The sequence below is a fragment of the Megascapheus bottae genome, chromosome X (assembly GCF_031878675.1).
Source record: "Megascapheus bottae isolate mThoBot1 chromosome X, mThoBot2.hap1, whole genome shotgun sequence".
Classification (NCBI taxonomy): domain Eukaryota; kingdom Metazoa; phylum Chordata; class Mammalia; order Rodentia; family Geomyidae; genus Megascapheus; species Megascapheus bottae.
The window spans coordinates 55004291-55018357 of record NC_143547.1 but is presented as its reverse complement, the minus strand read 5'-3'; the positions used below and the strand labels follow the sequence as shown (position 1 = coordinate 55018357).

The window sequence follows — 14067 nt, the reverse complement described above, 5'->3', positions numbered from 1 at the left end:
TTCAACCCTTGTTTGCCTGTGTTCACTAAAATGTCTTGTCAAAATTATTAGCCTTATCAGAATTATTTTGTGTTTCTTGGGCTTCAATAGCAGAGTGAATTCTTTTGGACAATCAATCATATTTATCATATTTAACATGAAATGTTTAAATATTAGATGCTTGATGAGCTTCTACTGTATTTTTTTGCCAGTCCTGGGCTTTTAGCTCAGGGCCTGAGCACTGTCCTTGGGCTTTCTCAAGGCTAGAGCTCTCCCACTTGAGCCACAGCACCACTTCTAGCTTTTCTGTGTATATGGTACCAAGAAATTGAACCTGGCTCTTCAGGCATGCTAGGCAAGTACTTTACCAATAGGCCAAACTCCTGGCCTCTACAGAATGCTGTCCTTGGGATTTCTCAAGGCTAGAGCCCTAACACTTAAGCCACACCACCAGTATGTGGTACTGAGGAATTGAACCCTGGTCTTCATGTGTGCTTGGCAACTACTCTACCACTAGGCCAAACTCCTGGCTCTAATTTTAGTTTTTTTTCTCCTCTTGGTCCTGGGGCTTGGACTCTGGGCTGGGCACTGTCCCTAAGCTCTTCAGCTCAAGGCTACTGCCCTACCCCTTGAGCTACAGAGCCATTTTTGGTTTTCTAGTGGTTAATGGGAGATAAGAGTCTCACAGTCTTTAGTGCCTAGTCTGGCTTTGAACCCCAATCCTCAGATCTCAGCCTCCTGAGTAGCTAGGATTACAGTTGTGAGCCACCATTCCTGGCTTAGTTTTAGGTTTTTAAAGAGAACTTAAATAGTATGCTAATGATAGCCTTCAGCTAATTAATATTAAAATATTTTTCCTTCAAATAGTTAATCTTATTGATGAAATTGAAGGAAGAGGGAAGGAAATTAGCGTGTATCAAATGATAGGGTATAAGGTTTTCTTGTTAGGTTGGTCATATTCCTCCCTGGATCTCTACGAGATTTATTATTAGCTGTGTTTTACAGTTATAAATATTTTACTCATGCATTTATACTTAATATTTTACAAAAATATTTGCACTTAATGCTGGTGATTTAACTCTGATCTTAGTAATCTGTTTTAAATTCATTTGATTTTTCCCCATACGAGAAACTATGTATCTCATTCTAAGCCAATATATGTTCCATTATAAATGCCTCACACACATGTTATGTGAATTTGAGTAAGGAGTCAGAAATGTTCACTTTTTGTGTTTATGTATGCCCAGGGCTTTTTGCTCTGGCTTCACTTTTTTTGCTCAGAGTTGGTACTCTACCACTTGAGCCACACCTCTAGTTCTATTTTAGCTGTAGGTGTTTGCCCTACTGTGACTAGCTTTATGCTTTAGTAGCAGTGTTCACAGTAGTCAAGATGGGAGAACAACTTCAGCGTCCACCAATGGAATAATGGATAAATAAAATGTGGTATAGCTATGTAATACATTAGTATCTGGTAAGTAAATGTAATGTAATGCTGATTCTCCACCACAACAGAGCTGACTCTGTGGTACCTGGCATTATGCTAAGTGAAATGAGGCAGTCCAATCACTTTTGTTTTTTTTTTTTTGTTTTTTAGTAGAAATTCTTTATTGCATCACTTATTGTAAATATAACATATTGAGGATACAAGTTGTCTTCAGAAAAGCAGATAGTAAACTCATTATAGCATTATAAATGTTCACAATGTTTTAAAAGACCAAAATTATGTACATATATCATTTCCTTGTCTCAAACGAATGTCCCTTTTACACTTATGTCATTATACAACATGACTTTGAATACATAGAGTTCATAGAGTTGTTTATAAATTTTGATTCTCTCCACAGATCTTCCCAATTTTTTTTCAAAAGTAAAACCCTAAATTTTGAGAGGGCAGTGGATCTGCACTTTGAAATCCTCCTATTCTTCTGCATACCGTTACCGAGTTCTTCCTAGGGGCACTGGGGCTGGTTCTCTTAATTTGCAATTTGAGAAGTGTCAGTTATGTTATGAATCACTTGTGAACATTCTGGAACTAATTGATCATGCTTGTTTTTTAGCTTGACATTCTGCTCATGGTCTAAATCATGGGCTTGGAATTTATGTTATCTTTTCTTTTTTTTCTAATCAGTCCTGAGGCTTGAACTCAGGGCCAGGGCAATGACCTTGGACACTTTTTGCTCAAGGATAGGACTCTGCCACTTGAGCCACAGCCCCAGTTCTGGCTTTTTCTGCGTGTGTTTTCAGGGAATTGAATCCAGGGCCTGGTGCATGCTAGGCGAGCACACTACCACTAGGCCACACTCCTGGCCCCATTTATGGTATCTTGTTTTCTTTTTAAAGCATCACCTAATGGTTTTTCCTTCCTGCACCATTTGCCAAGCATGCTGTGCTGGACTTTCCTTTTCTCAATTTTTTACACTCCTCAGGTGAGACTTGTATATAGTACCTAAAAGACCAAGTCTTTTCACACTTTCTTGGTCATTGGACTGGACTATTAGGTTTGGAATCATCTGCAACTTTCTCTATCTCTCTGCCATCTATCAAAGTGTTCTGTCTCTACACTCCCTCTCTCTTTCCTGTTTGCTTATTCCTTTTCTTCAACAAATAACTGTACACAATCTCCTATGTGCCTCCTGCGTTCAAGAGGTCTGCTTATTGAGCCATGGGAAGAAATATGAAATTTTGACCAACAAGGCATTGCTAAGTGTAGTCTGAGTTTGTTATTTTAATCATTTTAAGCATGATGATAATAGGCTTTCATCCTGTGACACTGGAACAATCTATCAACTCACTAACTTGTGGGTATTATATGGATAGAAGTATTAAAGAAAAACATAAATGCTAGTCATTTTGGTTTTATGTCATTTGGACTAAGATTGTATTCCGTGTTGAAAATTGTTCTTGGCTTTGCTTTGTCAGCACAGCAAACCTGACTTCTGATAGTGTTTATTGTAGTTATGGGAATAACCACATGTGTATTTGCCTACCCAAAGGATCAGTTATTTGGCATTAGAGGAGAGTAACATTATTATTGTTCACCACTGGTGGTAGCATCTTGTGAAAAGAGGAGTGTTTGGAGTAGTATTAAATGAAGGGTTGTGAGCCTAGAATAACTTTCTGAAGAATAATGAGAGTTGATAGAGTTTATAGGACAAGTACTCTTGCTTACAGCTCAACAGCCGTATATGGTAGATATATTCCTATGCAGGATGTAGAAACCACTATTTGAAGAAGTCGTGTGACTTGTCTGAGATTGTATAGCTGGTGACTAATGAAACAAAAAACTAAAAAAGATCTAAGCCTAGGTTAGATTGAGAACATTTCACTGTTGCTTTTATTGCTTATAAATCCTCATTCTTGGGGTCACGAGTTTGGCCTCATGGTAGAGTGCCTGCCTAGCAGGCACGAAGACCGGGTTCAATTCCTCAGTACCACAAACATAGATAAAAGCCGGAAATGGTGCTGTGACTCAAGTGGTAGAGTGCTAGCCTTGAGGAAAGCTCAAGGACAGTGCTTGGGCCCTGAGCTCAACCCCAGGACTGGCAAAAAAAATCCTTATTCTTTTTAATTTTTTAAATTTTTGATTGTCAGGATAATGTATAAAGGGGTTACAGCCCCATTCGCCAGGTAGTAGGTGCAATTCTTCTCACAAAATCCTCATTCTTAAACTTAGGTGCAAGTGAATTACTATGGTAGTTCAATTGGAGAGACTGAATTATTTCAATTGACCACATGTGTGAACTCATGGGCCTTACATGGATAATATTACCTGGGAATATAATGAGAAACAAATGAGATAATATATGAAAAACAAGGTGTGAAATATAAAACCTTATGATGCTCAGTGTTTTTAATATGATTCTTGTACATCAGAGCACTAATAGTTGTGCTTCCTATGTCCATTTTTTTCTGTACCTGGTTTTGAACTCAGGGTCACACTTGGTTGGCTTACTTGATTAGTTTAGCCATGCCTTCAGCCCAACATTTTGCTGGCTAATTGAAGATTAAATCTTTTAGTTTTCTGATCATTCTGACTTTGAACTGTGATCCTCTGGATCTTCTGGATCTCACCCTGTAGAGCATGAGCCCCCTGGTACTTGGCAAAGAATTTCTTTATTCTTTTAACTTAAGTTGCTTATTGGCCTATGTACTATAGTGAATATATTTCATTAAAAAGGAAATGTACTTAAGTATAGTCCAAACTTCAAGTAGTCTTAAAATAAAAGACATTAGAATACTGATCATTCTCCTATTTCTACTAATATATTCATAGCAAAAATTGAAACTTTATTATGGATTTTTTCCAATAATTATTTTACATTTGGTAAGAACTTTCTTTGAGCCTCATATTATATACCCACAAAGTTTTCACTACTGGGAAACTAGTTCCTGTGGGAAGGTAGCTGAAACTAATGTTTAAGAAGGTTTCAAACTAAAGATTGATTATGCCCATTCTTTCCATGTGCATATTATTTTTTATACAGGCAATAAAACCTTTCCCTGTCCTGAAATCCCCTTAGTGAGCTTTAAATTCATGCCAAAATGGTGCTGTTTCTTTCTTACTAGGTACTAAAAATGTAAGAAGATCAGACTGTTTTGTGGTTATGGTAGCTCTATAGTATTGCAGCAAATTTTCCAACATGCTTTATTTTGTATGACTGATATAAAGGATTTAATAGTGTCCACTGAAATGAAAGCTCTTATGCTAAGTATGGAAGTGTCCTGAACTTACAGCATAGCCATTAACTAATGTAACGAAAGAGCTAAAATTTTTAAATAATGATAAATGCATTATCTTTGGTAATTTTAAACTTATGGTCATACTGGTCATAATATATTTTTCCTTAATGATCATCAGCATTACGATATGACTACATTTGATTCCAAGGAAGTAATATTTTCTTTTTAAACCACTTTACTGACAGAAACATCAAGTTAATATATCTGGTAAATACACAATTTTAAAACTAGCTAACAACTTTTAAAATAAAAAAAATGGTGCTGGGAGTTTGGCCTACTGGTAGAGTCCTTGCCTAGCATACATGAAGACCCAGGTTCAATTCCTCGTTACCACATACATAGAAAAAGCCGTAAGTGTTGTGGCTGAGTGGTAGGGTTCTAGCCTTGAGAAAACCCAAGTACAGTGTTCAGACCCTGAGCTCAAGCCCAAGACTGGCAAAAAATAAAATAAAATTAAATAAATAAATAAAAAATATATACCATTCTCCCCTCACAGGCAATGTGAGGGGAGAATGTTTAACTAACCACATGAGTATATGTCTATATACATGTACATCTATATCACACACCAAGTTCAGATTTCAAAACTAGAACTTTTTAAGTAGTGACCAACAAGTTCACCTTGAACTTCAGATTCTTTTTATTTCTCGACTGTCTCAGAGTGGTAGAGAAGATCCCATGTGTTCATATGATTCCCAAATTAATAAAGATTTATAAACAATCTATTTTCCTTTGTGCAGCTTTGCAGATAAAGACATTTAGGTGCTTTAAAAGATACCTTTCTCAGGCTGGGAGTTTGGCCTAGTGGTAGAGTGCTTGCCTAGCATGCACAAAGGCCTGGGTTTGATTCCTTGTTACCATATATGTAAAAAAAAAGCCAGAAGTGGTGCTGTTGCTCAAGTGGTAGAGTTCTGGTCTTCAGAAAGCCCAAGGACAGTGCTCAGGCCCTGAACTCAAGCCTAGGACTGGCAAAAAAAAAAGTAAAAAAATTTCTCAATTAGATTTTCAATATTAATGCTGTATGTGTTTCTAAATTTGAATAATAGTATGAAATCTTTTGTTACACTAGTCTATACACTGGAAGCCTGAACTGAACATTTTATGTAAAGTACACTCTCAGTGATATAGGTGTGTGTCTTTGTAGGTTTGCCTGAATCCATCATTGCAGCTGCATGTTCAAGGAGTGGCCAGAGGGTTCTGCATGTTGATTCGTAAGTTTTAGCAATGGTAGCATGTAATACTTTGTAAATACCTCTATTTAAGATTAAAGTTTTAACCTCATGAATATATGTCTATATACATGTACATATATATAGATATAGATATCTATATCTATATCTATATATATAACATACCAAGTTCTTAAAGTAGAAAATGGTTTGGAATTGGTTAATAATTTACCAGTGATATGTGAAATTTATAGTACATGACATGAATATATATCTATATACATGTACACACATATATATATATATATATATATATAACATACCAAGTTCTTAAAGTAGAAAATGGTTTGGAATTGGTTAATAATTTACCAGTGATATGTGAAATTTATAGTACATACATTTTACTATTAAATTACTTCAATATTTCAGATATGAAGAATGAACCGAGTGCATCTTTCATTTTTGTCAGACATGAACTTGGGGCCTGGGCACTGTCCCTAAGCTCTTTTGCTCAAAATACTCTACTACCAAAATTTAAACTTAGAAAATAAAATCTTAACTGGAAAGTAAATGTCAAGAATTATATTTTATGTTAAATACAAAGGAAGTTAATAGAAACTCAAGTTTAGGATAAAATACAATTTAAGTCTCTATCCCCCCACAACAATTTAATGCTTTTGGTCATTGTGCCTTTGAACTTCAATTGTTTATTGACTCAGATGAGGAAAGAAAGAACTTTCTACTTTCTGTTAGATACTAACTGTAATGATTTGCAAAATGCCAGATAAAATATCCCTAGATATGGCACAATATATACTATTTCATTGCAAATATGTAGGAATCTATAAAGTAGTGTTAGTTAATTTACTCCTTTCTAAATTTATTTTGAAGCATGTTTATTTCTCACATATTGGATGGCATTTCTGAATTGGATTCTGATTTTCATATGTGATGTGCCTGTGGAATTTTCCTTTGCTTTTATATGTACAGCTGCTTGTGCTAATCTCTCAATTCAGCTTTTGTTTATGGGCTTTTCATAGGAGGTTAAGATTGGCTTTAAAGTCTTAATCCTTCTGTTTCAGCCTCCAGAGTGATGTACAGGGGTGTATCTAGACTAGATTGACTTTTATTGTGCTGGTCATGGTACTTGAACTTAGGACCTGAACACTCTCCCTGGTGAAGGCCAGTGACCTACCACTTGAGCCACAGCTCCACTTATGGTTTTCTGGTAGTTCATTGGAGATATGAGTCTCATAGACTTTCCTGATAGGGTTGGCTTCAAACCTTGAACCTAAGATCACAGTCTCCTGAGTATCTAGCGTTGCAGGTGTAAGCCACCAGCACTTGGCTTTATTTTAAAAATTGAGTTACATTTATTTTTAACTGATACACAGACCATACAGCTTGAACCTATTTAAGTTCAGTGTTTATGGGGTAATGTTTGATGCATGTATATATTGTATATTATTTGATGTATATATATTGTATATTATTTAAATCAAGCTAAATGTATGTGTTTCATGAAACATTTATCACTGCTTCATGGTGTAAACATCCATTTTTCATGTGGTATTTTCCATTAATTAATTTTTCCTCATCCCTTCTTCCTCTGTATTCTCTCAAGCTTCAGGTAACTGTCACTTTCATTTAGTATGAAATGAGGTTTTTTTTTTTTTTTTTTTGCCAGTCCTGGGGCTGGAACTCAGGGCTTGAGCACTGTCATTGGGCTTTCTTGAGGCTAGAGCTCTACCACTTGAGCCACAGCACCACTTCTTTTTCTACGTATGTGGTACTAAGGAATCAAACCTGGGTCTTTATGCATACTAGGCAGGCCCTCTACCATTAGGCCAAACTCTCAGCTGAGATGAGGGCTGTTTTTTGGTGCTAGTATTAGGGCTTGCACTTAGGGCCTCATGCACTAGAGAGGATTTCTTGTTTAGGACAGGTACTGCATCACTTGAGCCAAGACTACAGTCCAGCTCTTTGCTGCTTAATTGGAAATGGAGTCCCATGGACTCTTCTACTTGGGCTGGCTTCTAACTGTTATCCTCCAGGTCTCAGCCTCTGAATTCCTGGGATTACAAGCATTAGCCACCAGAACATAGTCATAATTTTGTTTGGATTGTACTTGTAAGTGACAATGATCAGGATTTCTGTTTCTGTACCTACCTTATATTATGTAACATACTGATTTGCAGTTCCATACATTCTATTATAAATGACAGGATTCCGTTTTTTAAAATAGTTGAACAGTATTTCATTCTGTCTATCACAGATTTGTTTTGCCAGTCCTGGGATTTGAACTTAGGGCCTGAGCACTATCCTTGCAGTCCTGGGGCAGGAACTCAAGACCTGAGCATGATGTCCTTGGGCTTCCTCAAGGCTAGAGCTTTACCACTTGAGGAATAGAACCACTTCTGGCTTTTTCTATGTATGTGGTTCTGAGGAATTGAACCTGGGTCTTTGTGAATGCTAGGCAAGCACTCTACTACTAGGGCAAATGCAAGTGTTTTCTTTTTTCTTTTTTTGGTGGGTCATGGGGCTTGAACTCTGGGCCTGGGCCCTGTCCCTGAGCTCTTTCTTTCAAGGCTACTGTCCTACCCCAGAATCACAGCCCCACTTTCTGTTTTCTAGTGATTAATTGGAGATAAGACTTTAGTTCCTGGGCTGGCTTTGAACCATGATCCTCAGATCTGAGCTTCCTAAGTAGCTAGAATTATAGGCATGAGCTCACAGTTTTTTTAAAACCCATTTTTCAGTTGGCAGATACGTCCATTTTTTTTCTTTGCTTATTGGGAATAATGTGGTAATGGATATGGGATTGCAGATGTCTCTTTGACCCATTAATTTAAGTTCCTTTGGAATATATACCCACTCAGTAGTGGGATTGCTGAATCATGGTATTTATATTTCTAACTTTTTTGCCAGTCCTGGGGCTTGACCTCAGGGCCTGGACACTGTTCTTGAGCTTTCTCTAGGCTTGTACTCTACCACTTGAGCCACAGCACCACTTGTGGCTTTTTTTTTCTATGTGTGTGGTACTGAGGAATCCAACCTAGGTCTTCATGCATGCTAGGCAAGCACTCTATCACTAGACCTGGCGCTATTTTTGACTTTTTGAACAATCTTCATGCTGTTTTCCATAATGATTGTACTAATTTAAATTCCCACTAGTAGTGTACAAGTTTTCTTTCTCCATATTCTTGCTACCCTTAATTTTAATTAATATTTTTCATATTAGTTGTTTTTAGTGTTCTTAGTTTTTCATAATAGTTGTTTTTGTTCTTGTTGGAGTAATATGATATATTAGTGTGTTCTATTTAGTCCATTTTGAGATGATTTTTTTAATAACCGGTATGACATTGGATGTCTCATTCTCCTGGATGCTAAGTCAAGGTTTAAGGGTTCAAATAAGCATAATTATTTGAAAGTAGTGATTGTCTTTCATATTTTTGAGATATCCTAATCTGAATTTGTCCTAAGCCCCAGCTATGTGCATCCTCTTGTCTGCCATCTTTATCTAGATTCCACAGGCACCTTGCTTAATCTTAGGAAGACTAACTTGTAATTAATCTTTCTCATCATCCACCACAATGTACTCCTCCCCAAGAGAAACAGCATCTCAGTTTTTGTTTATTAATTTGATTTTTTTTAACTGGTACTGTGACTTGAATCCAGGGTCTTGTCCTCTTACTTTGATTTTTCTAGCACTTTCACATTTTCCCTGGTTAATCAGAGATGAGTTTTATGGACTTTTTTTTCTTCCTGCTGGCTTTGTACTGTTGTTCTCACATCTCAGCATCCTTAGCAGTTTAGGATTACAATTGGACGCCACCAATGTCCAGCTAGTACCCAATTTTTATTCTATTTGAGTAGAAACATTATCTACTTTCACATTGGGAGATTTTGGTTGGTTGGTTTCTTTCCTTTATTCTTTGTATTTATGTCGCCATCATGTTTTATTATTCCAAGAGCTATGTAATAGTAACGTTGCTCATAGAGGACCCTGAGTAAGTATGGTATCTTTTCACAATGCTGTTAGTGCTACAGGTAAATGAGGTTGGTGGGAAGAGAGACAGGTACTATGTGAGATTTACAGCAAGTGTTACAGAGGTTTATTTTTGCTGAGTATCAAAAGATGTGTAGGAATTCATTGAGGGCATTGAAAAAAGAGGGAGCATATTGAAAGGACATGGTAGGTGACTTGTATGACTTTTAGAATGACTAGATGTTCTATTAGCATAACTGCATTGGAATAATGAGCATTCAAATTAGAAGAATTATACTAGGTAAGGAGTACTGAAACTTTCTCTCCCTCCCTCTCCTTGTGAATCTCCTTCTGCCTGTACCTCTCCCTCCTTCCCTCCCTCCCTCCCTCCCTCCCTCCCTCCCTCCCTCTCTCTTTCTATCCCTCTGTTATGGGGCTTAAGCTAAGAGCTTGGATGCTGTCCCTGAACTCTTTTGCTCTAGGCTAGTACTCTGTCACTTTTAGTCACAACTCCACTTCTGATTTTCTGGTGGTTAATTGGAGATAAGTGTCTCAGGAGGGACTTTTCTGTCCAGGCTGGCTTTGAACTGTGAGCCTCAGATTTCAGCCTCCTGAGTAGCTAGAATTACAGGCATGAGCTATTACCACTCAGATTGACTTGTTCTTTTTGGGGGGCAAGGGGTCATGGGGCTTGAACTATGGGCCTGGGCACTGTCCCTGAGCTCTTCAGCTCAAGACTACCTCCCTACTCTTGATCCATAGCCCCACTTCCCATTTCCTAGTGATTAATTGGAGATAAGAGTCTCACAGCTTTGTGTCAGGGCTGGCTTTGAACCTTGATCCTCAGATCTCAGCCTCCTGAGTAGCTAGGATTACGGGTGTGACTTATTTTAAATAGTGATCTTAAGGTCTTTATCTTTTTCCTTAAATCTATGTTTGGTCCTTTGCATATTCTGTCACTTATACTTTCTCCACTGTCCAAATGTAAGTAGTTCTCATCTCTGTTCTTTTCAGTTTATTTCATCATCACTTATCACTTGATTCCTCCAGTAACCTTACCACTTTTGTTTCTACAGCTTCCCACACTAATTGGCTTTTCACGTTTCTATCTGATTGCATATGACTGTCTCCCTTGCTCATTATTCTCTGCTACAGTTATCATACATACTCTTAATTCTAAATAGTATTTGTGCTTTCTTTCTGTTTTGTTGTCTTTCTTGTCAGCAATTTATCTGTTTTATTTCTAGTCTTACCAAAGAACTCTTGCTTTATCGACTCCATTTATATCATTGTTTTCTATCTAATAGCTATTTTTATTTTTATTTCCTTCCTTACACTTTCTTTGACTCAGAGTCATTTGTTCCTTTTCTAAATTCTTGAATTAAATTATTTCTTATATGTGACATTTTCTTTTCTTTTCTTTTGCCAGTTCTGGACTTGAGCTCAGGGCTTGAGCACTGTCCTTGGACTTTGTCAAGGCTAGAGCTCTACCACTTGAGCCTCAGCACCACTTCCGATTTTTTTCTATGTATGTGGTACTGAGGAATCGAACCCGGGTCTTCATGAATGCTAGGCAAGCACTTTAACCACTAGGCCAAACTCCCGGCCCGTCATTTTCTTTTAAAAGTGCATTTTTATTTTTCTTTAGGTAGTTTCACAAAGGAGTTGTCATTTAATAGAGCAGTTTATGAATACCACACCTCTTTCTTCATTTTTTTTGGTTTCAACTGTCATTTTATTGGAAGATGGTAAAATTAGTTATGAAACTAAACTGTAACTTGGTAATAATCCTAAATTACACAACAAATGTTAATTAAAACAAACTGCTTATTCAAAAGTTATATACTAACTCAAAGGCAGAGTTAAGAATGAGAAACTTGACTGGCCTGTTGGGAGCCAGAGTGGAATCAAACTGTACCTTGATTTGCATCAGACAATGGCTTTATTGTCTTATTGTTTTCTGGCCTTATTCTGTTTAAATGACCTGAGATTTACCATATGAATGTAACACCTGGAAGTTCCCTGGGTCTCAAGGAGGGAAGAAGCTGGAGTGAAAAATAAACCAGCAGTCTTTACCTGGACTGCGGACATCCCGGACCCGGTGTGTCTGTCTCTCTTCTATTTCTTCCTAGTCCTTGCCCCCTATTTCAGGAACCCCAATCTGCGAACCCTGGTTTGCTGCCGGTTGGCCCCAGCACTGGCCAATAGATTTAGTTTTACTAAATGAAACTTGACTTTTTTTCCTTTTAAAGAGAGGTAAGCTGATTTCAATAGATAGCAACACAGAAAGATTTTTGCACATAAATTTCCATTCAGCCAACTGTTCCTGGCGATCTCTGATGGGAGGTTCATTTACATAACTGGCTGTGCTTGAGCCTTCTTCACCAGCATCTTTAGATCTGTGATACACTTGGCAGTTGTCTCCTTTTCCTGCTGTGCAGAAATTCTCTGTACCACATGCTCCTCCACCCAGTTTATCATGTGCTCTTGCTCCTTTCGATGCAGTATATTCTGCACAGACATATGGTAGTCCCAACGATTCTTTACATCCTTGTATACCCTATGCAGCCATTCCCGGTAAGTAACCTCCAAAGCCATAGCAATATTATTCCTCTGAACATCAAAAAGGTAGTGGCATTTATGAATAAGTGCCTGCTGTGTCTTCTCTGTATCAATTGCTTTCTCGATTTGTTTGATGGAAGCCTGTTTCACCTCTTCTAGTTGGGCAACTTTTTGCTCATTGAGTTTATCAATTAAGTCTGCGTAAGAGGCTCCATATTTATTTTAATACCATACACCATTAATCCTAGAGGTCTCTGGAGTAATCACATATACTTCTTTGGATAGAAAATACAAGATAAGCCCAATCCCAAGCACGTAGGGTCCTGTTACACCAGTTTTAGGTAAAGAAACTGGAAGAATTCCTCTGGAATCGCCCCCAAACGTACTTTTCTTCCATAGTGGGGAAGAGGTGGTACAGAGGTAAAACTTGGCTGTGTAGTGTGAAAGATCCTTTTTGCCTGTAGTGTCTTGTGTCGAATATCATGCCTCTTGATTAATGTCATCCTTTTTAACATTCTCACTACCCCTCCCACCTTATTCTTCTCTCACTTTTCTTAATTTTTAGTTTATGTATTGATTTTTTCCATTTAACAAAGCATTTTATGTGTACAATGCATTTTGATCTATGTCATGCTTTCAACACCTTCACCCCTTGCCATCCATCCTGCCCTTATTTTTCTCAGTTCTGTGGCATATACAAGGCATTCTTGCCTGTATTTATTCATTTTCCCTGTTCTTTCTACTACTCCTCTCTTTTTGACCCCCTCCCGTGCATATACCTATTTCCTAGTACTCATTTGTTAGGCTTTAACTTAGTCTTCCTTTTTTTCCTTCTGGACAATCTTGGAATTTGAACTCAGGGCTTGGCCACTGTCCTTGAGTTTATTTAAAGGCAAGCACTCTACCACTTGAGCCATAGCACTAGTTCCAGCATTTTCTGTGTATGTGGTACCAAGGAATCAAACCCAGGTCTTCGAGCATGCTTGGCAAGCACTCTAACACTAGGCCATACTCCTGGCCCATTGATTTAGTTTTTCTTTTTTTTTTCTTGACAGTTCCGGGACTTGAACTCAGAGTCCGGGCACTGTCCTTGGGTTTTCTCAAGGTTAGACCTCTACCACTTAAGCCACAGCACCATTTCTGGCTTTTTCTATGTATATGTGGTGCAGAGGAATCAAATCCGGGTCCTTGTGCATGCTAGGCAAGCACTCTACCACTAGGCCAAACACCCAGCCCCTCATTTAGTCTTTCTGAAGAACTATATTCTTTAGATTTTCCATATATTCGATTATACTTGAGTTAATAACTGCTTGGGGCCACTAGTGTGCTTCCTTCTAGATTTATAGGCACATTCATTTCCCACTAATGAGAGAAACTATGTGACCTGTGTTTCTCGGTGTCTGGCTTACTTCATGTAACATAATCCTCCCCTGAATTAAATTTCGTAACTATTTTGAAGGCTTCTTTTTTTGCCTAATATATTTATTTATGACCTAGGTATACGCTAACTGTTGTCCATGATTTGAATTTTCTATTAATTACCATTTTTCTTTATGGTTTACTTAGAGGTATATTTAAAAATTCTCAAATAGATACTTTGGTTCTTTTATTCTAACGCTTATGACAAAA

The 14067-nt window shown here is 37.6% G+C and overlaps 1 protein-coding gene and 1 pseudogene across 1 annotated transcript in view; one reads left to right on the top strand and one right to left on the bottom strand.

The window, feature by feature from the left end:
* The window catches only part of Chm (CHM Rab escort protein), a 171817-nt gene that overhangs the window by 17445 nt on the left and 140305 nt on the right, over window positions 1–14067 (top strand). Inside the window, exon 2 of the mRNA XM_090327051.1 lies at window positions 5864–5930. Within this exon, the coding sequence (XP_090183177.1) occupies window positions 5864–5930 (67 nt within the window). The remainder of the gene's footprint in view (window positions 1–5863; window positions 5931–14067) is intronic.
* On the bottom strand, window positions 12229–12941 carry LOC150041118 (ATP synthase peripheral stalk subunit b, mitochondrial pseudogene; annotated as a pseudogene).